The sequence below is a fragment of the Danio aesculapii genome, chromosome 15 (assembly GCF_903798145.1).
Source record: "Danio aesculapii chromosome 15, fDanAes4.1, whole genome shotgun sequence".
NCBI classification, from domain to species: Eukaryota; Metazoa; Chordata; class Actinopteri; order Cypriniformes; family Danionidae; genus Danio; species Danio aesculapii.
This window is the reverse complement of record NC_079449.1, coordinates 47,933,539-47,958,660: the sequence shown is the minus strand read 5'-3', so window position 1 is coordinate 47,958,660 and position 25,122 is coordinate 47,933,539. Positions and strand designations below refer to the sequence as shown.

Below are 25,122 nucleotides of genomic sequence, written 5' to 3'. Positions count from 1 at the left end.
AAGAAGTACAATTTAGAATATTAAATGATATCTAATAGGTTTTTACACTTGAAATTTAACTAACTAATTCACCATGCCATTTATGTAAACACCTATTTGAAGACACACAACACATATGTTTGTACTTGCAGCTCCGTACCATTTGGAAAAAAAAGTGCAAGACTGGTTGATAATAAAGAATGTGGATGCTGAAAGTTTGGCTTTCACATTACAAGATGTACTAAATACTAAAGATTGTTCTGTTTTGCACGATTTGATATTATTGTATTAGCCATATATATATATATATATATATATATATATATATATATATATATATATATATATATATATATATATATATATATATATATATATATACATTTTTATTTTTAGGGTTTATCACCTTTATTGGATAGGACAGTAAAGTTGAGACGGTAATACATTGGGAGCAGAGAGCAATAGGAAGGATTGGCAAAGGACCTTGAACTGGGAATCAAACTCCAGTCACTATGAGCACCTCAGTGATATATGTCAGCACACTTTACCACTAGGCTAGTGGCACCAACAGTATTAACCAAATATTTTATTCATAAATGTAGATATTTGAGACCCCTCCACTACACAGTGTCTTTATAAAAGAACTTAAAATCTTTTTGGATGTCCTGGCTAAAATAAAAACAAAAATTGCCTTAAAAATGTTTCATTTATTTGTATCATTTAATGTGCCATAGCCAAGATCTGTCTTATATTGATTTCTTTTTTATGTTTTTTTCTTCACTCTTAATTTAGTTTAATTTTGGATCATTTTTGTAATTTACATTTTTGTATGTTTTTATATTTTGTGTTGAGCCTTCCATGTGTGATACATAATTGGTAAAGTTGAATGCCATTTTGTTGTATTTGTATTTCAAAAATAAATAAATAAATAAATCACACGTTCGCAGTCGTCTTCTTTTTCCACATTTAATAGAAAACTTCCTTATTAAATCTCTTAGATTGATTTAAAACAAGAAAAGTTATATATTTTTTGGAATTTTACATTACCTTGGATGCCACTGATAGAGGACGTCTTTCCTCTGTCGTTATTTATATTTATATATATATATATTCACACACATATATACACATATATTCTAATTTTACCTGCTCTGTCAAATTACTATCATTATTTCATTATTCTTACTACTATTAAAATGTTCCTGTGTGGGTTTGGTTTCTGTATGCTTGTGGATTGCATTAATAAAAAAAATGTTAGTATTATTCATTCATTTTCTTTTCAGCTTAGTCCCTTTATTCATCAGGGGTCTCCACAGTGGAATGAACCGCCAACTTATCCAGCATATGTTTTACACAGCGGATGCCCTTCCAGCTGCAATCCATCACTGAGAAACACCCATACACTCACATTCACTACGGCCAATTTAGTTCATCAATTCCCCTACAGCGCATGTGTTTGGACTGTGGGGGAAACCGGAGCATCCAGAGGAAACCCACACCAACACGGGGAGAACATGCAAACTCCACACAGAAACGCCAACTGACCCAGCCGGCAATTAAACCAGCAACCTTCTTGCTGTGAGGTGATCGTGATACCCACTGCGCAATTCTCAAAGTTGTCGAATCACTGTTGGTTCCACACTCCGGGGCAGCATTCAGTTTCTACTGTGTTCACACCTATGGTTCAAACTGCAGGATGGATCAGTGGCAGGAGGATACACACCACATGGCTACACCAGAAACACTCGGCGACAACTCTGTCAAACAACCCTGGAAATGGTATGCAGTAATATGTATTTTTAATAGTTTGGCATTCAGAACTATTTATGCGCTGATTTACAATGACTAAACTTGTCTCTGACTTTAGGCATTTGTCTGCAATTTCACAAAGCCAGTCAGCAAGTGAAAATCATGCAGTGTGAACTTGGCATTAGATCACGGACCAAGTCCCAAAAATATAAGTCCCCTTATAAACCTCAAGACCCGAAAAACAGACTGAAACAAGAGTCTGAGCGCTCCAGTTTTTGTTCTTGCTCTCTGATTCATTGTTGAATGACCAATCAGAGCGCTCTCTTTCACTGACACGGTGAATTGGGCCAACTCGCTTCCATGTTAACCCAATGAGAGGCGGCATCTGGAAAACACCAAACACACGGTGACCCACATGACCCAACCGATGGCTTGGTGTGTCCTTATCTTAAGGCGTTTTTGCAAAGTGAGTCTCAATGTGTTTTTTAAGGCTTAACTTGCACCTGAAGATCTTCCCACACTTCTGGCAACTGTTTCCAGAGTAAAACCTCAGGTGGTCTGTATAGTGTCCTCTTCGGGAGAAGCTCTTCCCACAGTGAGGGCAAGTGTAGGGTTTTTCTCCAGTGTGAACTCTCAAGTGGACAGTATAGTGTGCTTTCTGAGTGAAACTCTTTCCACAGTGAGAGCATGTGTGGGGTTTCTCTCCAGTGTGAATTCTCATGTGATCTCGAAGGTGTCCCGAGTGAATAAATCTCTTTCCACACTGTTGGCAAGTGTAGGGTTTTTCTCCGGTGTGAATTCGGATGTGATCTCTCAGGTGTCCCGTCTGATTAAAACTCTTCTCACAGTGGGGGCACGTGTAGGATTTCTGTGCTTTGTCAGTTGTAAAGCATCTCTCATGGCTTACTTTGTTACTGATACACTTCTCGGATTGTTGACTTCCAGTCTCTTGAGCTCTTTTTAGGGATAAAGTCTTTTCATTATTGGAGCAACTAAAAGAGTTTCCTTCAGCTGCCAAAGGAGGATTTTCACATTGATGTTCCTCTTTTATTTGATCAATAGCTTGACTCTCCTCTTTCATCAGATCTAAAGCAAACAGACAAAGATAATTCCAGCTAAATGTCATAAATCATCATTTTTAGATGTTCAGAGTCCCTTCATCAATCTTACTGATGGCTGTAGCCTTCATTGCCGTCCAATGCTCTAATGCATGTCAGAATTAGTGCTGGGCAAGAATTACATTTACATGAATCAAGCTTAGGCTTGTAATCAGTGTTATGTGCTTCTACATCATTGTTATTAACCTAATTATTAGTTTGATTTTAGCAATACTTTACAGTCAGTGTTAGGGATTTGGTTTGAATGACATTTCTGAACAGGAATGACGTATCAGGTTTAAAGTATGTTGATTCAGGAACATGTCTAACTGTGCAATAGCAGAGCTATAACACCAACCTGTTTGTTCCTCAGGATCTTCATGTTTGACTCTGAAAGCTTCTTCAATCTCTTCATGTTTGACTGTGAATGTTTCTTCAATCTTGATGTCATCACTCTCCTCTTTAATAAATGCCATCTTTATATCAGTCTGAGGATGAAGACATTAAGATCATTAACAGTGAGAAAAATAAACTCAATCTCACTCAGCTCTCTAAAGCAGAAGTCAGGCAGACTGAGAATTAATGGCTTCAATCACATGACCAGACATTGCTTATATAATATTAATGATAATAATCTAACACGATGAAGAACATTTGCACACGGATATTTTAGTGCACAATTATCATCTGATGATTTGTAGATTATATTTTCCTATTTTATCTTCATTTAGCATTAGCTCTTTGATAAAATCGTTTATTAGATTTGTTTTTCACTCATGTTTGTGTTTGTTCTTCATTTTCTCAGTATGACCAGCAGGATCGACAGCGGTGATTCAAGAGTCAAAACACTGAATCATTTTCAGAATCATTCGGTTCAGTTGACTCGGGAGTTTCTGCATAAGCTCCGCTTCTCTCATCTGTTTGTCAGTGACTGAATTCGTGTTTCTGATAAACTGATTGACCATATAAAGTGAAATGAGACGCAGCTTTACTCACACAAAACAGCATTTACAAATGTCAAATTAAGTATTACTATGTTATATTAAACCATTTACAACTCTACAAAATCTTTAATACGCCTACCTTCTCCAGTCGAATCACAACAAACATCGCGGCGCACCCTTATGACGTCATTTCTCTCCTATTCGTGTGCCAAACCGCTCACTTGTTCACTAATGAATAATCCCTTCATAGTGAATGGCGAAGTACACTATATCAAAAAAGAGAATAGTACGTGATAAGTGAGACGAATAATAATATATAATAAAATAATATAATATGCACACCCATAGTAACCTATGTCCTGTTTGGCTGTATGAAGTTACCATCACGTTTCTGTTGTTACATTTACTTTATTATTTCACAACAGAAAATAAACAGCTGTTTATTGGGTCCTCTTCTCTTTTTTCCCCTTTCATTATATTCAAACTGAAAAGACAACACCGTTTGTCTGGTCGGAGAAAAGGTAATAATTAATTTTCCTCTTTTTTTTAACATGAATTGGGGGAACATAAACACACTCATAACAATGACGTAGAAAGACAACGCCTGAGCTGCTCCTTAATTTTTATTGCTTTTTAAAGATGTGTTAATATGACTAATGTCAGGTGCCTGTATGTTTCCATCCAGAAATAAAAGGTATTTTAGGTACATCATGAGGTCCCCATGATGTGATTACTATAACACAACACACTATATATATGTAACTCTTCACAATTAAGTTCCAATAATTAATGTACTTACTAACTTGATTAAGCAATGAACTGCACATTTCCTACAGTATATAGTAATTTTTGTTAAAAAAATAAAAATTATTGATAATTGGTGTTATCAAACTTTATTGCTCAGCCCTCTAGAATACCTGATTCTGATTGGTCAGTTGCAACATTTCAAGGTCTGTTATTCCCAGACAACAACCGCTGAATAACACTGACTCATTTAGGATCTTCGAATCATCTTGACCATCAGTGAATATGTTCACATTCATATTGATATGCTTGTCTGTCTCACCGCTGTTCGTAGGTTAGTGCAGTGGTCCTCAACCTTTTTATCAGCGCGGACCGGTCAACGCTTTCTCGGAGGATGACAAGCTGACAAAAAATTGCTGTAACTCTGGTACAAGTTTTATTTATGGAGAATATTACAAAACACCTCAGTGTTAAGAGTGGTTTGTGTTTGTCTGGGATATTTAGGCTCAATCCCAATTCTACCCCTTAGCTCTTCCCCTTACCCCTCGTTTTGTGTGTGCATGCCAAGGGGTAGGGGTGTCCCAATTCTCTTTAGCTTGAAGGTGTAGGGCTAAGGGGAAGAGGTGATTACCCCTTCGAATGAAGATTTTTCAGGACAACACTCGAAACCAAGAGGTAAGAAAATTTCCCAGAATACACCAGCCACAACGGCAGCATTGCTGAAACCAGAAGGAGATCCACAAATTAACATTTTTTGTCATTATTACGATTTTTAAAGACAAACAAACACCTTTTAATGTATTCATAACCGTGTTCGTGTTTTACCGTCATGCTTTAAAAAAAAAGCAAAAACCCAGCTAAATTTCACGATCTATAATCCATAATAACTCCTGTACAGCAGTCCCACAACATCCTGACACTTGATGACACTGAATACCCTGTCACAATAGAATTGGGATTGGGCCTTAGTTTTACTGAAATGTGTTTATTCCATACAAGCTGAAGCTGATTGCTCAATTCTTGTCACGTGACTCTTGTTGCGGGAATGGAAACAACGAACTTATGCAAACTCTAGAAAAGATGTGATATGAGAACGGCCCCCAAAAGGCCGCCATCATTTGCAAACTTCATCAGTTGATGATCTTGCACAGACATGCTGGATTCACCTGATTTGTTGACAAATGGGTTGCGGATTAGTGCACAGATTAGGGGTGTAATTATAAATGTATTTGTCCCGAATTGTCACAGTACGGGGGTAAAGGTTTGGTTCACGCACTTTGACATACAGTCAGTCCACATGTGAAACCACTGGAGTTAGACAATAAAAACACCACAGCTGTGCAACAACTGCGGAGACATTCACAGAGAATGTGTCTTTGCATCTTAAAACATGAGGTACAGAGCTCAGAAGTGGCTCCGCATGTTGGCGTTGTCATGCCATAAAAAATTAACTAATGATGCTACTCCCATATCCAAGTTCTTGTGTTTGTTCCACTGCCGTGAAACTGACATTAATGAGTGCTGCTATGGGTAAAAGTTGAAATTGTTTTATCTTCACACAGCGTCTAAAAATGCAGTGCTCATGAGCGAGGTGCTGCAGAAGACGCGAGTGTATAATAGTCTTACATGTTCATTAAAACACGGTTACATAGAAAAACAATAGAAAACAATATTCTGTCTCATCTCATGCACACTTAAGTCAGTCTGAGTGCCTTCTCTATTAACACACACAAGACTGAACGGTGGTTGTCCACTGCACCCAGAGTTATGGATGGACATGGTGCTCAGATTTCAGTTTTGTAGCTTCCTGAATCTTAAATTGAATATGCAATTCTTGTTTTTCTGGTGTTGTTGTTTTTTTTTACTTTTGTTTTTACTTTGTACTTTTGCATCTCTAGAAGCTCTTCAGTTCTGTAGCTGATTGAGACAAAATACTTCTGCCTGTTCAAAATAAACAGAACACAGCAAGCACTGGGAATTTGTTGTTCTTTTTTTTCCTGTTGTACCAAACCTGTAGCGTACCAGAACCCCCAAACCAAGGTACGTACCGAACCACGACTTCAGCGTACCACTACACCCCTAGCACAGATGCATCGTTTGCTCCAACACTAATCAAACACACCTGAACATGCTAATGTATGTCTTCAAGATCACTAGAAAGCTATTGGTAGGTGTGTTTGATCAGCCTGATCTCACGAGAAAACGTAAGTAAGTATTTCAGTCGTACGAAATTGTACGATTTTAAAAAGAAGGAGGCATGGCACCTAACCCCACCCCTAAACCCAACCGTCATTGGGGGATGAGCAAATCGTACTAAATCGTACGAATTAGCTACTAAATCAAAAAGTTACGAATTGCCGTGACATTGTGTTGGTTTGATTAAGACTAGAGATAAACTTTGCAAGACCCTCCTGAGTTTGCCCATCCCTGGTCTAAGATGGTTATTCGTCTGTTCTGGGTTCATCCATGTTGTTGTACTCTTTTCAGTGCACTTTTTAAATTATCTTTATGTTGCAGGAGTTAAGACTATGTAAGTGTATGATCCTATATGTTGTTTCTCTGGGAGGATTATCTGAGAACAGGGGTGCCCAAACTGGGTCCTGGAGAGCCATGTCCTGCAGAGTTTTGCCGCTGTCACACTTAAGAACTTGTCGCACGAGCTTGCGTTTTCGGTCTGACGCATTTGCGTGTGTATGAATGAAAGTCTATGGGGTGAAAACACCTGAACCAGCTAATCAAGCTCTTTCTAGGTATACTAGAAACATCCAGGCAGAAGTGTTAAAGCAAGCTTTAGCTAAACATAGCAGGACACTGGCCCTCCAGGACCAAGTTTGGATACCCCTGTCTTAGAACGTCTAATAAACTATTAAAAATAGGTTAGATGGAGGATTGGTAGTCTTATTTAGTCTAGGACTTGACTTGAAATCAAACCTCATTTGACTTGCTTGTGACTCAAACCTCTTTGGATTTGATTACAGCCCTAGCAGACACATGCACATACATCCCTGCTTGACTAGACTTGCATAGAAATCGTGCATCTTCGGAAATGAAAACACATTTACAAAAAAATATGACGCACATAAACAACCTGATTAAATAGGGTCTATCCAAAATGCATATTAAAATCAGGGCTCAGGTATTTTACACTTCATTTAACCTCTCAGAAAATAAAGAAGAATGTTGTCCTGAGCATATTGAGTATATTGAAGCCTCAACTAAACCTCTTACATGGGATTCCTGTCCATGAAACATGTTCCACTATGTTGAAATATAGACAGTTCTCTCATATGTGAATTCTGTCAAACATTGCAAGATTTTTGTCCTTTGTGGATTTGAATGTGTCTGTTGAGGTTTACTTTTCACATGAAACTTCGCAGAGTGTCTTCAGTGTGTGTGTAGGATGTTTTTTCATGTGGTTTATAAGATATGCTTTTAGAGCAAAACGCGTTCCACACTGTTGGCAAGTGAAGGGTTTCTCTCCAGTGTGAACTCTCATGTGGACTCTAAAATGTTCTTTCTGAGTGAAACTCCTTTCACACTGTTGGCAATTGTAGGGTTTGTCTTCAGAGTGAATTCTCATGTGCACTCTGTAGTTTCCTTTTTGAGTGAAACTCTTTCCACACTGAGGGCAAGTGTAGGGTTTATCTTCGGAGTGAATTCTCATGTGGACTCTATAGTTTCCTTTTTGTATGAAACTCTTTCCACACTGTTGGCAAGTGTGGGGTTTCTCTCCAGTGTGAATTCTAATGTGGTCTTCTAGGTGTCCTGCCTGACCAAAACTTCTTCCACACTGAGGACAAGTGTAGTTTTTTACCGTGTTAATTCTAACGTGGTCTTCTGGGACTTCTAAGACATCTTGGTCTTCTATGTGACTGTTTTCACATCGAGGTTGTTTGTGCTGGTTTTCTACAGAGTGAACTCTTGTATGGACTCTATAATTTCCTTTTTGAGTGAAACCTTTTCCACACTGAGGGCATGTGTAGGGTTTTTCTCCAGAGTGAATTCTCATGTGGACTGTATATTGTCCTTTTTGAGTGAAACTCTTTCCGCATTGAGAGCATGTGTAGGGTTTTTCTCCAGTGTGAACTCTAATGTGGTCTCGAAGGTGTCCTAACTGACTGAAATTCTTTCCACACTGAGGGCAAGTGTGCTGTTGCTCTCCAGAGTGAACTCTCATGTGGGCTGTGTAGTGCCCTTTTTTATTGAAACTCTTTCCACACTGAGAGCATCTGTGGGGTTTTTCCCCAGTGTGAACTCTAATGTGGTCTCGAAGGTGACCTGTCTGACTGAAACTCTTTCCACACTGAGGGCAGGTGTACTGTTGCTCTCCAGAGTGAATTCTCATGTGGGCTGTGTAGTGCCCTTTTTTATTGAAACTCTTTCCACACTGAGAGCATTTGTGGGGTTTTTCTCCAGTGTGAATCCTAGTGTGGTCTCGAAGGTGTCCTGTATGATTGAAGCCCTTTCCACACTGAGGGCATGCGTGCCGCTTCTTTCTATAGTCTTTAGAGTGTGCTTTCTGATTTATACCCTTTCCACACTGAGGAGATGCTTTTTGTCTTTTGTGAAATTTAATTTGTTTGTTAAGGGTTTCTTTGCTATTGATACACTTCTCATGTTGTGGACTTCCTGTCGTTTGACCTATTATATGTGAGAAGGTCTTTTCAGTCTTCAAGCAACTAAACGTATTCTCTTCAGCTGTGAAAGGATGATATTTATATTGATGTTCCTCTTTTATTTCATTAATTACTTCACTCTCCTCTTTCAGTGTCATCAGATCTAGGCAAAAACAAAAATAAAAGATATTTCCAGTTATTTATCTTAGGAACAAACATCAAAACTTTTAGACATCCAATCTCTTTAATCTAATCTTTAGAAAACCAACCTGTTTGTTCCTCAGGATCTTCATGTTTGACTCTGAAAGCTTCTTCAATCTCCACATCTTCACTCTCCTCTTTAATAAACGCCATCTTTATATCAGTCTGCTTTTCTTTGTGATAGGACACTCTGTCGAGATCAAGATGAAGAGAGTCATTAACGCTGAGAAAAATAAACACAGACTTAATCTCAATCAGCTCTCTAACACAGAAGACGGGGAGATGGAGATTTACAGGCTTCAAATTGGGTGACCTAACATTATATATAAATCAAACCCATTATAAACAAGATTTATATACACTTCAATGTAGTGTGCCATATAAAGGTTTGTAGATTATATATTGTAGCATCTAGATTAAACGTAAAAAAGACACAAAACTTCACTTACATATTCGGATATTCCCATGCTTGCAAAAACAGCTATTAGTGATGAGAAAAAAAACATGAGACAAGAGCGACGTCTTCGGCAGAGAGTTCGAAGAGCGACGTACTGAGGTGGGTCAGTTTTCTGCCAGCACTAAAGGAGGATATGGTTCAGATTACACTTCTAACCAACTATTACAACCGAAATCTGGAAGAAGCATAGGAGCGTTATCCTCACAGGAATATATTCTTCGCCAGCCAAGAGATATGATGGCCTTGGAGGACAACCCTGACGAACTTCCCAAATATTGATTAGACATATTCTACAGACATCCTTGTAAAGATATGCTCAAGTATATTAGCAGTGATGAATTAAAACATTAAAGGCACACCTGTACTAAAGGTAGGGTAGGGCGATATTATATCACAATGTTTTTTTATATCAGTCGATAATTATCATGATGAATATAAAATCTTTATATCGATCAACTTTAAAAGATTTTCAGCATGCCAATCCCTTTGTGCAGCTGTTTTGACACATGTTGTGAAATGTTTTAGCTGTCTGACAATATAAATAACAAAGGGACAATCTTACTCATTTTTCAGCATTTGCTGTTCAAGTTTTCAACAATCAAGTTATTGTATATTATTGTTCAACATCAGAACAGAGTACAACAAGTTTGGAACAAGTAAAAGGTGAGTTAATGGTGACAGAATTTTCAATTTTGGATGAACTCTCCTTTTAATGGGGAGTATGGTGAATTTAGGGTGAAATATCCTTTGATATATTTTATTTAAGGATGCTAATGATTACTTGATCGACTGATGGTCAGTAAACCTTTAATCGGTAGACCTTATCGATGACTGATTAAGCGTGGACATTTAAAGGATAGGTTAAGCTTTGCACTGTGAGATGCGTCCACGCATTACATAATCAAGTGTGTGCAGTCAAAGAGCTTAGAATGACCAAGAGGCGACACTCAATAGAACGTTCCATTGCAACAGCAGCGCTCAGCAACAGCCCCGCGATTCCACCATTTTGGAGTGAAAGCGATCTGCCGTCCATTGTCACTTATTACTGTCGCGATAGCAAGCAGCTGCTTTGTTTTTTATTTATTTATTTATTTAAAAAGCGCATTAAAGCTGAGATACAACCTGAAAGACGACAATACAACACTTACTATCACAATCATCAGCACTTTTAATAGTTTATTTTACAGACTTATAATATGCTGTTGTTCTGTTGGAATTTTCATTCTAAAATGGCCGCCGCGCCATCTAGTGGCTGTTTCCCAAATCGCACTAGAGTGTCGCCTCTTGGTGATTCTATGCTCTTTGGTGCAGTTCACCTTATCTTATGGAGTCACTCTCTTGACATTCCATACTGTGGGATGCATAAAACCCTATTATGCGCAGATCTCGGTTATATCCGCAGGCGTTTTAACAAAATTTATCTGACAGACTGGCACGAGTAGGCCTATGCAGACTCTTATTTTAAAAATCGCGCATCACGGTGAGACAAGCGAGGAGCCTCTCCTTTCACACAAGTTAATGAGTCCTCTCATCCTTCAGACCGAGTTCATTCTTCCGAGGTAATCTAAGAATACTTTCAGTGCTGCGTTTCGCTCCATGGAAAATAAAGATTTAATTATGATCCACTGTTGTTGCATCATAAACGTCTGTCATATATTTGCTGCATTTTTAATTTGCCATTATTTTAAAGATTATGTCTTGAGCATCTGATTTCTCCTTGGTGATGATGTACTTTCAGTTTCTCCATCTTACCCACAGGGAGATCAGGCGAGACTGTTTAATAGGTAAAATTAACTCTAATTTAATTTGCTTGCGTATATATATATATATATATGTAAAGGCTGGTTAATTTACAATCAATGAGGGACAATAGTGGCATTACAGATTTCAAAGAAAATCTCTTAATGTTTAAGGAGATTCTGTGGTCTGTTATAGTGTCTTTTTGTGTTTCTTGTAAGGCACGACTTTCGAAAATGATTACATGAGACTCTGCTGGGTAGTTGCGCTGATGCTTGTAGATAGTCCACGCTTACCAACACCTGTATGGGTCTGTAATTTCTTAGCATCTTCATAAAGGTGGCATTGTTTTAAATGATGAAACAGGTTTGTGGTGTTGCCTATTTTTGATGGCACGAGTCGTCCTGGAGTGGACATTGGCTTCTTTCGCAGAACCCATCAAGATTCCTCGTGTGGTAAAGCATGAATCTAATTTATTCCTTGAAAGACATTACAAAAGATGGTCCTAAACAAAACTCTAACCAAGAATATTTATTTAATTAAGAGTATTAAATGAAGGTATCCAGCATCATACTCCTAGTCTATGTATATTTTGTATTCTCTTTAATAAAACCGGTTGTTGGGCTGTTTTTCACTCCACTTTGTTCTTCATTTTCTCAATCTGAACAGCAGGATCGACAGCGGTGATTCAAACGAGTCAAACACTGAATCATTTGCTTCAGTTGACTCGAAGTGTCTGTAAAAGCTCCGTCTCTCTCGTCTGTTTGTCAGTGACTGAATTGGTGTCTCTGACAAACTGATTGACCATATAACGTGTGAAATGAGACGCAGCTCTGCTGTTCCTCGCGCAGATGCGCTTTACTTGCTCAAAACACCGTTTATAAATGTTAAATAGTGTTCGTGTGTTATATTAAGCAACGATGTTACATCTCTTGTGAACGTACACCAGCCGAAAGGCCTGCATTGGTTTAAAAACTTGACAAATTGCTCAAAACACGCACCTTTCTGCAGCCGACTCACAGCAGATTTGTAATCGCGGCGCCGCTTTATGACGTCACTCTCTCGCTCTCTCTCATTCACGCGCACAATAGGGAATGGCTGTTAAGTGCACTACATCAGGAAAGAACGAACGAAAGCAAAGCACCTGCCTAAATATAAAAGTAAGATTGTGCCAAATGTCTTTTAAACAATAAAAGCTTGTTGATTAGCATTGAAAAAACGTAGAAAACTAACCATTAGGTCTTTATAACCTGTGGGTAATCAACAAGTCATTTATATAGGGGAAACTCACTGGAGTAACATAAGTATTTCCTATATACAGGAGAACTTCACTGGAGTGACTAACAGGTAAATATTTACTATACATTGAAAGTTCACTAGAGTAACAGGTAAGTATATATTTACTACAGACTACAGGTGAAATTCACTGGGGTAACGTAAGTATTTTCTATATACAGGAGGGATTCACTGGAGTGACTAACAGGTAAATATTTACTATTCATTGGAAGTTCACTAGAGTAACAGGTAAGTATTTACTATAGACTACAGGTGAAATTCACAGGGGTAACAGGGAAGTATTTAATATATACAGAAGAAATTCACTGGAGTAACAGGTAAGTATTTACTATAGACTACAGGTGAAATTCACTGGAGTAACAGGCAAGTATTTACTATATACAGGAGAAATTTACTTATATCTAGTGTCAATGACCTCTTGGAAGCTCAAATGGTCATCCCTCATGGTTGTTTTTAGGTGAATTTTAATTAAGCTAAGAGCTGAAAAGCTTTATTTACCTGAGGTAAATGCTGAATAGTATAGGTATAGCAACCTTGCCATGCTAAAAAAAAGCTCACGAAATGCCTCCTCGAATGGTTCTACATCTTTTCTTTCCTTTCCAACACTTTGATTTGATGCAAGTTGTGTTAAAGCATCAGTTTTTGAATTAAAAATCTTAGCGAAAGCCAAAAGATCTTTGTGTAAAGGGTGTTGAGTTGTGGATGAAGGGCTTGGATACATTTCATTAATTTACAATTGGATCTCGAGAAACATCTCTGGAGTTCACTCATCATGTAGTCGAGTACTGGACTGAACTCATGTTTCAGAAAGCTTTTCTTGTCATGATCTATTTGAAGCAGTGTTTACTTTGTTAATGAAAACGTGTATTATTTTAAAGATGTGGCATGATGCAGTATCTCGTCCGGTGTGTGACAATTGTTCTACTTGTGGTTAGAGATTTGAGAAATGTGTTTTAGCTTTCAGAATAAGTTTCAGAAAGTCAAGAGAAAACAAGAAAGAAGTAGAATGTAATAGAAATGTTCTTAGAATAATGGTGTTAGATCAGACAGATGTCCCTGTGAGGAATCAGACTAAAACCAGTCAAACCTGCCAATAACACATCTTGCCTGGTACTCGTTTGAAAAGTCTTCAGTATCAAGAGCAGAAAGCAGTGGATAACGTGATGGGAAAGACGTAGGTTTATTGAATGAACTTGAGTGTATTTCTAATCCGACCAGTCCAAATCCAGAAAGTGTTATTATACAAGAAATATCAATTAATATGACCATTTTAAAACATTGTCTTGTGATGTAAAAAGCAAATAAAACATGAAATAGCCATTACTCCTGATAACAACAATTACAAATTATATATAACTCCACAAACTAATTAAACAATAGAAAGTAAAAAGAATTACATAACACAAAAACACAGCATTATAAATAATAATAATTTAGATGTGATGTGTGATTAAAATCAAATCAAATAACTGTGAATGAAAAATTAAGTTATAAAAATGACACTAAAATGTAAGGATTCTCATCAGTATTCTGTGTGTTTCTTCAAGTGCAGTAACTATTGACTGGCAGTAATTTGTTGCTTGCACATTTATTTTGATTATTCTGTGATGTGGATCTAATAGCCCAGTTAAAACCATGATGCTCTCAGTGTTTTGCTGGCTTTTCTTTAAGTGACGTACTGTGTAGATGTGCTATGAAAAGCTTTTGTAGATAACACAGATGTTTTCTTCAGATGGCCACGCTGTTGGGGATTCTGTCTGGAGACAGATACCAGTAGGGCAGCTCCAGAGTTTCATTTCGCTTCCTGATGATCTTCGTGACGTCAATTAATTTCTTGCGGAAATTATGAATTGCTTCGGTGGCCGCTTCTTCAGTGAAGTGCTTATCAGGGTATTCGCCTAAAAACAGCTGGACAGAAGATGGGGCAAAACTATGAACTATTGTTTTCTTTGGTCATTGAGTATATTGGAAGCAAGTGTATTCTAAGCTAGCTATGAAAAATCAGTCATCAAACCTCGTTATCCTGGAACTGACTGAGGGACCAAAGTGCTCCTAGATGCCAACTAGAGCGCCCGCGGTCCGGCAGACTCTCCATGATGTACTTCATGTCCACTTTGCCCTTCTCTGTGGGAGGAGGTTTCCGCATGGTGGACGGAGTGTTCGGGACCCAGGAAAACCAGTCAAACTGAAACACAAGAGAGACACAGATATCAGGCTGGATATTTGCAGAGGTCTAGATTTTTTTATTCCTCCAGAGAAGTCTGCGAAATCCCACCTGTCCAAAGTTGACTGCTGCATGTTGTGCTGAAGCTGTGAAAATCACCAAGGTCAAATACTCAACCAGCTGCTCCCGGGTTTTCAGGACGTTTGGAAATTCTGTGGGCATTGATAATGTGTTTGAGTATGCATGTAGAAGCACCTTCATGTAAACCAGAGGCAACCAAACTCCTCCTGGAGAGCTAGATATTAAATAATAGTTATTAAAATAACTTTACCAAAATCTCTCTACTTGACAGTTGATCTCAAATGTCCGCCATGTTTGTAGTTTGTTTTGACCCCCCGAGTTTGTAGTTCTAATCAAATTCACATCCAATGTGCCATGTATTGTGTGTAATATTAGCAGTTAGAGTATGGCAGGTTCTACACTTCCAAATTTGACCCAAAATAGTAATGCATCCGGGAACCTTTGGCATATTTTTTTCAACATACTACGACTTGGGATCCATTCTATTTTCGAATACTATTTAGGAAGGATAGTATGCAAATTGGGACACTTGAATGACTGATATCAGCACAAGATTTCAGTTGCAACCCTGACCAAACACATCTGCCTCTAATTATCAAGGGCTGCATCCATTCTTAATTGATTGGTTCAGTTGTGTTTGATCAGGGTTGGAGCTGAATTCTGCAGGAAATGAACAAGGTTGGTGACCCCAAATGTAAACAATGCATATGTGCAAGATGACAAACATTTACAATAAAATATATATAGGAAAATGGTGCACGTCATGAAGTGTACAGTGGGATCCTGGATTAACATCTATGTTGATCCTGGAACATCATTTCAGAAATGTAATCCACACCTATTCCCTACCTATAAACCCAATCATAACTTATTCCCAAAATGAGAAGGGAATAATAGTTGATGATAATCACGTAGAATTGCAAAAACCTGTAAGCCTAAACTTAACATAAATGGTAAACATATCCCTTAATTCTGATTGGCTGATTGGAATGTTGTCAACACAGGAACATGTCCTACTTGGTGAAATCAGGTTGGCGTAAAATGGTAATCCTGTACTCACCACCACTATTGGGACAATTCTTCATACCAGAGGAGTAAACATCCTGAACAAAAGCCTGGATCTCCTCGTCTTTCTGAACGGTCTCATCACTACTGTAGTAGATCTCCACCACATCAGAGACAAAGCTGGAAGAAGGTCAAGACAAATGATGAATCGGCAAATAAACATAATACTACAAATACCTTTCAGTGTTTTGTTTTGTAAATGTTTGTGCAGTTTAACTACCTTTTCACAGCCTCCCAGACCATCATGCCATCATCTCTGTAGTAGTAATTGGGCAGATCTTCCTGGTTGTGAACATCTCGAGATTTCAAGTCCTCCGGGAGGCACAGGGACTTATAGGTTAAAGTCTTCATGGCCCTGTGGATCACTTGCAAAACTCCAATTCCTCCACTGCTATTAGCCTTTTAAACAAGAAGACACATATGAGATCTTGTAAACAAAGAAGAGAATATCACAGGACGAACGTCATAATGATAGACTAAAACAGTATGCTTTCTAGGTCTTAAAGCAGGGGTCACCAATCTCGGTCCTGGAGGGCCGGTGTCCCTCCAGGGTTTAGCTCCAACTTGCCTCAAAACGCCTGCCTGGGTGTTTCAAGTATACCTAGTAAGACCTTGATTAGTTTGTTCAGGTGTGTTTGATTAGAGTTGGAGCTAAAATCTGCAGGACACCGGCCCTCCAGGAGCAAGTTTGGTGACCCCTGTCTTAAAGGGTTGGTTTCCCCTAATCCCGAGACCTTCATTCATCCTCTAAACACAAATGAAAATATTTTTTAGATAAAATCTAAAATAGTTTGGTCAGCAACAATCCTGTCATTTAAAGTCCAGAAAAGGAACCAAAAACATTGTCAAGACAGTCCACGTGTCTTCATAGGTTCAACTGTAATTATAGGATGCTTCAAGACACTAAAACTGTCAATATGACTTAGTTCACCTATGTCTGCTGTATCAGATGAGGGTCTGTTTATTACAGGCAATACAATTGTACACGAATAACAGTGGCATAGCGGATGGGCCTGCAGGGCAAGCACCCGTGCAGCCTGTACAGGGGGGGGCCCGCATTTTGCGCTACGCCACTGACTAATAAACAAATGCCAGAGAGAAAATACTGGTGAACAAATTTACAGTGTGTTTTGGTACAGCTTCGAATGATTACAAATAAACCATTGAAGTAACATAGTCTGTTCTGGCAATGTTTTTATTTGCTTCCTTAGACTTTTGAGCATTTCTGGTTGCTGTCTGTAGAGAATGAGGGAGCTCTCAGAGTTCATCTAAAACATCTTCACTTGTGTTTAGAAGATGAATGACGGTCTCGGGAAATAGGAATGACATTAGAGGTGAGTAATTAATAACAGAGCTTTCATTTGTGAGTGAACTAACCCTTTAAACAAGTCATCTGAAAGAATCAGAGGCATTAGAAACGTGTGGGAAAAACTATTTATGAAGTGTTAAAATACCTTATTAAAGACCCCAGTGTCATTGATGAGTGTTTGACGTGCTGAAGTGTTGATGGCAATGGTGAAACGGACATGAGGTATCAGTAACTGTAAGGAGAGAGAATAAGACAATTATAATATATGACCAACATGTTTCAGTGATTGTATCACAGGCTTCATCAAAAACTAAATTTTAAACATGTTGTAACAAGTTGCAAGTGAATACTGAGTGAAATGAAAGAGTTTGCAGTATATTTGCGGTATGTTATCAAACATGTCGTAACCAACATACGTGCTGTTTACTCTACCTTGTACACAGGGTGGACTGCGGAGAGCTGTCTGAACATGGCTATGGCAAACACCTCAGATATCAGGTGAGTCCTGAGAAGGTGTGTGATCAGCTGGTGTACGTTGAAGTCGCAGGATTTCACCCACATTTTGGCTAACATCCAGTCGTATTGATTATCGCTGGGAAGAAAGACTGTGTTCTTCTGTCCTGGAGTGGCCTCACGACTGAGCTGTTTCAGAAATCGAAGCAGATTATTTATTAAAACTTGACACTAACATTTTATTATCGAGTAATTGAGGATAATAGTTTTCTACAGGCACCTGAATGGCAATTGGTATGATTTTATTCTGGATGTTCTTGTAAAACAGGCAGAAGGGGGCAGCCAAATACTGCTGGGTGCTGGAGTCTGTGTCATTGGGTTGCACGTCCTCCAGTATTTCATAATCTGCTATGTAGATGTTTCCTGCCTGTAAAGGAGAGTTATTTAGCAATAAAGCCAAAGAAAAACACTGGAAAAAATGTTCTTTCTGTTCATTATTATTCATTCACATCCAGATTTGACCACTGTGGCACTTCATCTACTGCTGGGTTTTCACTAAATGTGGATCACCGTCTCCCTCTCTCTAGTTTAATCGTGGGAGGGTCTTCCCCTGACCCAATTTTGGCTTGAGTTAAATTATTTAAGCTTGCACAGTTGATGCAATGGAGATGAATTCTGCATAATCGTGGCAAATGCAAAGTGGATTCAGTGTAATACACAATAATTTGCCTATATTTCCATATTTGCTTCAACTTTATATGTAATTTATACATGTGAATACTTAATTAAGATCCAAATCCAATTATTTTCGTGTCAACTGTCAGAAGTTGTTAATGGCAGAATATGTCACATCTCTGGACACTTTTGTAAGTACCAGTACCTTTTGAGTACCAGCACAACACTATGGTACCAAAAGGGTGGAGATAAACTCACTGCTGAGTGCTAATTGACTGTCAGAGATGCATCAGTTGTGCAGGGGAACTACATCACAGGAACCGTCATTTTTAAATGCACAGCCAAATCACGAAGTTATGATGATAATACGATGAATAAAACGGATGAAGCAAGCTCAAACTAAACTAGTTTTGTGACTTTTGAAATAAACTTAAAAGTACAGCTTTCTTCTTCGTGTTAGTATGATGCCCATCACTACTTTATGGCATGTCTACAAGTAAAGACAAGCCTGATCTAACAACATAATATCACTGCTGTACCAATTCAAAGTAATATTTAGTGTAGTTTCCTCTTCATTTGTTTAACGTTCAGTTGTATTCTTTTATTGCTCGTTCTGACCTGTAATTCCTCCTGCAGTGTGGTTCCTCTATCCAGTGAGTTGTCCACCATCTCCTGCGTTACAGCAAACTTGTCTGGAAGTTTCTTACACTTTTTAATCATCACTGGATTGCTGCCATTTAAGAACTGATATCCAAACACTACATCTTCAGTCCAGTTCTCCATCAAATACTCTGTCAGAGTGAATAATAAAGTGAGTTAATGGGTGAACTGATCATTTTTGCATTTGTTCGGCAGCACAATCAGTGGAGGGCTCAATCTTGAAAAATAATAATAAAAGAAATAAAGAAATGATTCAAACCTGACACGGTGTTCTTGATGATTATGAATATTCTTTCAAAATCCTCCAAGTCTTTCCAAGACTGGAACAAACTCTTAAGTTTATTAAGACCAAGAATCCCGATCCTGAAAAAGAAGAAAGAATAGACCTGAATGCTCAAAATCTGAGTATCAGTGTGTGATTCAGGTTAAGCTACATATGGGATCAATTCCACCAAAATTATTGAGGTCACAGAGCAAAAAACAATGAAGGACATCAATAATTTAAAAGGTTGTGTAAGATTATAAAGCAAAAGTGTAAAGACATTTGAAATTACATTGCACACATCTGAAACCTGAACTCCAAATTGCAATGCGCTTATGGTGGAAGATTGATCTTGCTTCATTTAATCAGAAATATTTCCCTGCAGCAGTTCAACTAGGTCTTAAGAAATCAGTATGATGAACATTTGTTGGAGATTTATGCAAAATAATAAACACAAACAGGGTAACCTACCCTTCTAGGAAATTCACACTGAAGTCCACTGTTTTTGCAGTATCAAACTGAACGTCCAGAGGCAGTTCAGAGCAGCCATTGGCATCTATGGACAGCGGTAAACCAGCTTTCCATTCATTCCACCTGCAAAAGAGACATTAATCTTCTTTTGAGACTGACATAACCAATGAACCACAGGGAGAGCGATGGCGCATGGCTTTGAAAAGGAATTTGCAAATTTTTATAACAACTTTAAAGTGCGTTCAAACCAAAATAAAACAGTAGCATCATTCTCATGAACAACCAGCTCTTGTAATTACATCACATTTCAGACAATGGTGCCCCTGGTGTATCGGCAGAACAACGGACCCCAGACACTTTATATTGCGGTTCTGTTTTAGTGTGGTATTCGTCCATCAGGAGCTGCCTTTTTTCTCTTTGTTTGATTAATTTGACATGAATTTTGAATGTTCCTGCCTCATTCTTCCCTAAACCTGAACCGGTACAGTGTTTTTCTAAGTATAAAGTAATTAGAAGTATTTTAAAACAACAAACAACTGCCAAAGACTTAATTCTGATCAGGTCTGTAATTGTGGCATTAAATACCTGTAGTGTTTTTGTCTGTTTTCCAGTTCCAGCTGCCTGTACTGTTTCAGTATTGAGAGCTTTTCATCTTGAGGCAATCGACCTGAAGGAACACAAGCGTACACAATGCATAAACACACACATACACGATACACAAACAGACACACAAGTGCACAAAGGAGAGTATTTCTCCTCATTCAGGACTTTACCCCGTCCTACTGGAAGCACCAGCTCCTGTTGATCAGCTATCCAGTGATAACAGGGGAACTCAAAGCAGTCTCCAGTGGGTGCCGTTACACTGATGCTCCTGCAGTACCAGTCATCGTTGATCAGGGTTTTCTCCTTCTCCAGTTTGACCAGCAGAAGCTCTCCAAGAGTCTCCTCCACATGGATGTCAATGGAAACCACCTTTAATGACAACTTCTGTTAGAGATCACATATACATATACATGTACACAATGAATATACAGTTGAAGTCAGAATTATTAGCCCCCCTCTCTATATTTATCCGCAATTTCTGTTTAACGGAGAGAAGATATCCCTAACACATTTCTAAACATACTAGTGTTAATAACTCATCTCTAATAACTGATGTCTTTTCTCTTCACCATGATGACAGCACATAATATTAGACTAGATATTCTTCAAGACACTAGTATTCAGCTTAAAGTGACATTTAAAGGCTTCACTAGGGTAATTAGGGTAAAGTTAGGGTAATTAGGCAAGTCATTGTATAACAGTGGTTTATTCTGGAGACAATCCAACACTAATATTGCTGAAGGGGCTAATAATATTGAGCTTAAAATGGCTTTAAAACAATTAAAAACTGCTTTTATTCTAGCCGAAATAAAACAAATAAAACTTGGATCAGAAGAAAAAATATTAGAGCAAATACTGTGAAAAATTCCTTGCTCTGGTAATCATAATTTGGGAAATATATATAAAAATTTGACCTCAACTGTTTACAATACACGCACATATATAATATCAAAACAAACTTTTATTTTGGATGGAAATAATCACGATTAATATTTGCCCAGCTCTAATATAAAGTCAACAGAAACCGGTTTCAGTCTTAGATTAGTTAAAGGAGAGTTAAAGTAAAACGTATATCTGAAAGATCCCAAAAAGTCCTACCAATCCTCTTTCCAAACGTGTAAACCAGGATTTGTCCAGCAGAGTTCGGTCGCTGCTTCTCTCTTCACCCACCAGCGTCAGGTAAATGTAGTTCAGAGTCCCAGAAAACGCCTGCTTTCCAGTCTCGACAGATACTCTGTACGTGAACATTCTGCTGGAATGGAGAAGACGAGTACATCAGAATCATCATCTGTGGGCTTTTATTTTGTCTGTGAGGTTTATTTACGGCAGTGGCCATTGTGTTTGAGTGCAGTTGATCAAACTAGTCATGATAAAAGTGTGGTTTTCATGGAGATATGGCAGAGAGAGGAATATGAGGCGGCATGTGTCAAAAAGTTTGATGGATTGTAGCCATTACGGCTTAAGCCACGCCCCTTTATAGTATAAAATTAATAATTCCGGTAATTAGATTCTTATCAGTTTAATTAAATTATAATTCCGGTAATTAGATTCTTATCAGTTTAATTAAATTATAATTCTGGTAATTAGATTCTTATCAGTTTAATTAAATTATAATTCCGGTAATTAGATTCTTATCAGTTTAACTAAATTATAATTCCGGTAATTAGATTCTTATCAGTTTAACTAAATTATAATTCCGGTAATTAGATTCTTATCAGTTTAACTAAATTATAATTCCGGTAATTAGATTCTTATCAGTTTAACTAAATTATAATTCCGGTAATTAGATTCTTATCGGTTTAATTAAATTATTATTAATTCTTGTAATTAGATTCTTTTCAAAGTAATTAAATTATAATTCCGGTAATTGTAATATTACATTAAAATTTAATATTATAATATTATTAATTAGATTTGAATCAAATGAAATAAAATATATCAACCGTTATTAAAACCATATTTTAATTATTGCAATAAACTATATTATAATTAAATAGTGTTCTACACTATTATATTATATTGTAATTATTGCAGTAAATGATATTATTATAATTATATTATATTATATACTAATATATTATATTATAATTAATAAACTATAGTATATGCACCACTGTCTGACGTAGCTCTCTTGCCTGTGCTCATATGACCATACTGACTCTGGCTCTCTCTCTGTGTTTGTGTGTGTGTGTGTGTGTGTGTGCGTGCGTGTGTGTGTGTGTGTGTGTGTGTGTGTGTGTGTGTGTGTGTGTGTGTGTGTGTGTGTGTGTGTGTGTGTTGGTGATTTGAAGCCGGTTGAAAGCTGCCTGTGAAAGATAGAAGACATATCTGATGACTGTTGTAACCTATATTTTATAGTCTATGGTTATAACCATAAGAATTATATAAGAATGATTGTTCAACATAGACAAATATTTAATTACCATGAATATTAAGGATGTTTTTTTTTTATTTAGACGTTATAATAAATAATAAACAATTACTTATGTTGTATGACCCACCTCTAATGTAAGAATTATACCGTTTTTAATCTATGATGCAGCGTGTTGATTATTACAGGTTAAATGATCAATAACAAATAATTTAAAATCCTACAGAACGCATCTTAAATATTATTATAAACACTCAACACGATTGAACTACATATTATTTTGGCACAATATAGAAATAAGGGTTTAAACTGTTTACATGTTGAATTCTCGACAGTATTTACTGCATGTGCCTTGATTATTGCTCATTAATAGGTTATGTTGTTGTTCACATTATTACTACATTAGATTAATCCATATTTTAAGACAGACAAAAGAGCATCTGTCATATCAGTTTAATGTATCAATGTTGGAACAATCAAATGAAAATATGCTTACAATATTAATCCAGTAAATAACACATCTTTGTCTGTGTTGACAACAAATTATCACCTTTTAATCTAAAAATGTAATGTTCTAAACTGTTGTAAGATGTAAATTCAGATTGTCTTTGTGATTAATAAAAACTTTTATTATGAAAAACATTTTAAACTGAATGTTTAACTGTTTTCAGTATATTTACAAGCATGTTCTGTAATTTATGGCACGCATTGCAGTACAATTAATCTAAAAACCTTAATGTTTTGCACACTGGTCATTACTGGTGTAGGTTTGGAAATCAGTCTTTAGACAGTATTGTTATTTCTGTTTCAAAAGCTAAATAAAATTTATTTCTCATAGTAATTGTATTACTCACAATTAAAGCCAGCTAATTTGGTTACGAAATTTGGATTAATTGAAAATACTTAATAATATAAAGAGAAATAAATAGATTATTTCAATATTTTCAGTTTTGATCTGAAAACAGTACAGCTCTGGCTCCTAGTTAACTTTACTGAATGTTCTACAGTAAAACTGTATTAGTTTAACTACTGGATCCAGCATGTAGATGTACACATAACCGTGTCAAATCAAATAAGTCTACAAACTTGTCAAAATGGGTCAAGTTTACTAGTAGTTGTTAAAAGTAGACTAATTATGCTTTTCTTTTTACCATTAGATTTAGATGAATCAAGATTATTGACACTACACACATTCTGTCATGTTAAAACACTGTAGTATTTCATATGAATTACTCTAGTGTTTTAGTCTCAAAATGCTTGGTTATTTCAACCCAATTCTGAGTGTAATGCAGACTAAACTGCTGGGTTAATTTTTTCAATTCAATTAATAGGACTAAATGTAACCCAATGTTCGGGTTTGTCCATGTTTTACCCAATTTGGGTTTAAATAACCCAACATTTCTTAGAGTGCATGTGGGCTGATTGTTGGGTTAACTAAATTGTGGTCGTTTATTTCCTTTTAAAGTTAATGTAGTCATTAAATTACTCTACACTCACACTAATTTGTTGGCTCTTCACAGACAGCAGTGTGTAATCTCGGCCTCCTGAAGAAATGTTAAACGTTTTACCGCGGTAAACCATTATTTGATCCACTAACCTGCAGCTCAGACTCCTGATGACGCCTCTGAATGTGCTTTAATCCTGCCAGGGGGGGTTTCCTTACGTCAGTGTGAATCCTCAGAGATGCAGTAGTTTATATAGACCATTAAAATGAGCATTACATCATCCTCTCTTCATGTGTGCTATTGGGCAACAGCTTCCTGTTACTGGGGAAAACTAACCTGGTCACTTTTATGAACTTTCAGGGTTTAATACCTTACACGACTGTTTTAAGACACTATAACTTGAGCTGAAGTGTGAAGTGGGTACATTTTACACAAATGCTGGTGTTTGGGATCTTTCTGTCTGATGCTAAACCACTCACTCAGTTACAGTGCTCAGATTAATTGAGGACACCTCAATTTGAAAATGAATATTTTCCTCCATTTCTCTGTGAATATAGGCAGTGTATTTTGGTGCATTTAAACATAACAGATTTATTAAACAGATATATTTAATAAAACAATATTTTAGTCGCCAAACATATTTAGAAATGGAAAGATACTACTATAAAATTCAAGCTAAATATTGCAAAAAGAAATAATAATGATTACAACCTACAAATCTTCAGCTAAATTGAAAAAAAGTC

The 25,122-nt window shown here is 37.1% G+C and overlaps 3 protein-coding genes and 1 long non-coding RNA gene across 5 annotated transcripts; 1 reads left to right on the top strand and 3 right to left on the bottom strand.

The window, feature by feature from the left end:
- Positions 1-1,130: 1,130 nt before the first annotated feature.
- LOC130241618 (gastrula zinc finger protein XlCGF67.1-like) lies at positions 1,131-4,005 on the bottom strand. Its single transcript, XM_056473498.1, has 3 exons — positions 3,909-4,005; positions 3,184-3,313; positions 1,131-2,814 (listed from the first exon to the last, which is right to left on the bottom strand). Exons 1-3 carry the CDS (start codon positions 3,933-3,935, stop codon positions 2,177-2,179), a joined length of 795 nt encoding a protein of 264 aa, XP_056329473.1. The 5' UTR covers positions 3,936-4,005; the 3' UTR covers positions 1,131-2,176.
- Positions 4,006-4,554: 549 nt separating this feature from the next.
- On the bottom strand, positions 4,555-12,557 carry LOC130242433 (gastrula zinc finger protein XlCGF57.1-like). Its single transcript, XM_056474550.1, has 3 exons — positions 12,526-12,557; positions 9,399-9,520; positions 4,555-9,292 (listed from the first exon to the last, which is right to left on the bottom strand). The coding sequence occupies exons 2-3, from the start codon at positions 9,481-9,483 to the stop codon at positions 7,866-7,868; spliced, it is 1,512 nt and encodes a 503-aa protein (XP_056330525.1). The 5' UTR covers positions 9,484-9,520; positions 12,526-12,557; the 3' UTR covers positions 4,555-7,865.
- A 46-nt stretch (positions 12,558-12,603) lies between these two features.
- LOC130242392 (uncharacterized) lies at positions 12,604-14,632 on the top strand. The gene is made up of 3 exons (XR_008838970.1): positions 12,604-12,684; positions 12,846-12,871; positions 14,553-14,632. It is a non-coding gene; the product is annotated as an uncharacterized LOC130242392 (long non-coding RNA).
- alox5b.3 (arachidonate 5-lipoxygenase b, tandem duplicate 3) lies at positions 14,001-24,603 on the bottom strand. Of its 2 annotated transcripts, none has more exons than XM_056474484.1 (15): positions 24,532-24,603; positions 21,662-21,815; positions 20,734-20,932; positions 20,546-20,627; positions 19,961-20,083; positions 19,487-19,590; positions 19,186-19,358; positions 18,173-18,319; positions 17,872-18,081; positions 17,585-17,671; positions 16,351-16,529; positions 16,126-16,250; positions 15,096-15,196; positions 14,835-15,005; positions 14,001-14,728 (listed from the first exon to the last, which is right to left on the bottom strand). In XM_056474484.1, exons 2-15 carry the CDS (start codon positions 21,809-21,811, stop codon positions 14,549-14,551), a joined length of 2,031 nt encoding a protein of 676 aa, XP_056330459.1. In that variant the 5' UTR covers positions 21,812-21,815; positions 24,532-24,603; the 3' UTR covers positions 14,001-14,548. The 2 variants fall into 2 exon arrangements, with proteins under 2 accessions (XP_056330459.1, XP_056330460.1); XM_056474485.1 differs by having other exon boundaries at positions 21,662-21,812; positions 24,532-24,594.
- Between the last annotated feature and the right edge of the window lie 519 nt (positions 24,604-25,122).

Coding starts and splice junctions, on each gene's coding strand:
- LOC130241618 (XM_056473498.1), bottom strand. CDS start 3,935: ATGTTTGTTGTGATTCGACTGGAGAAG. Junction 3,314..3,908: donor TTGTGATTCGACTGGAGAAG/GTAGGCGTATTA, acceptor CTTCATCCTCAG/ACTGATATAAAGATGGCATT. Junction 2,815..3,183: donor AGATCCTGAGGAACAAACAG/GTTGGTGTTATA, acceptor TGTTTGCTTTAG/ATCTGATGAAAGAGGAGAGT.
- LOC130242433 (XM_056474550.1), bottom strand. CDS start 9,483: ATGGCGTTTATTAAAGAGGAGAGTGAAGATGTGGAGATTGAAGAAGCT. Junction 9,293..9,398: donor AGATCCTGAGGAACAAACAG/GTTGGTTTTCTA, acceptor GTTTTTGCCTAG/ATCTGATGACACTGAAAGAG.
- alox5b.3 (XM_056474484.1), bottom strand. CDS start 21,811: ATGTTCACGTACAGAGTATCTGTCGAGACTGGAAAGCAGGCGTTTTCT. Junction 19,591..19,960: donor AGTGTGAATTTCCTAGAAGG/GTAGGTTACCCT, acceptor CTTCTTTTTCAG/GATCGGGATTCTTGGTCTTA. Junction 16,530..17,584: donor ACACTGGGGTCTTTAATAAG/GTATTTTAACAC, acceptor CTTGTTTAAAAG/GCTAATAGCAGTGGAGGAAT.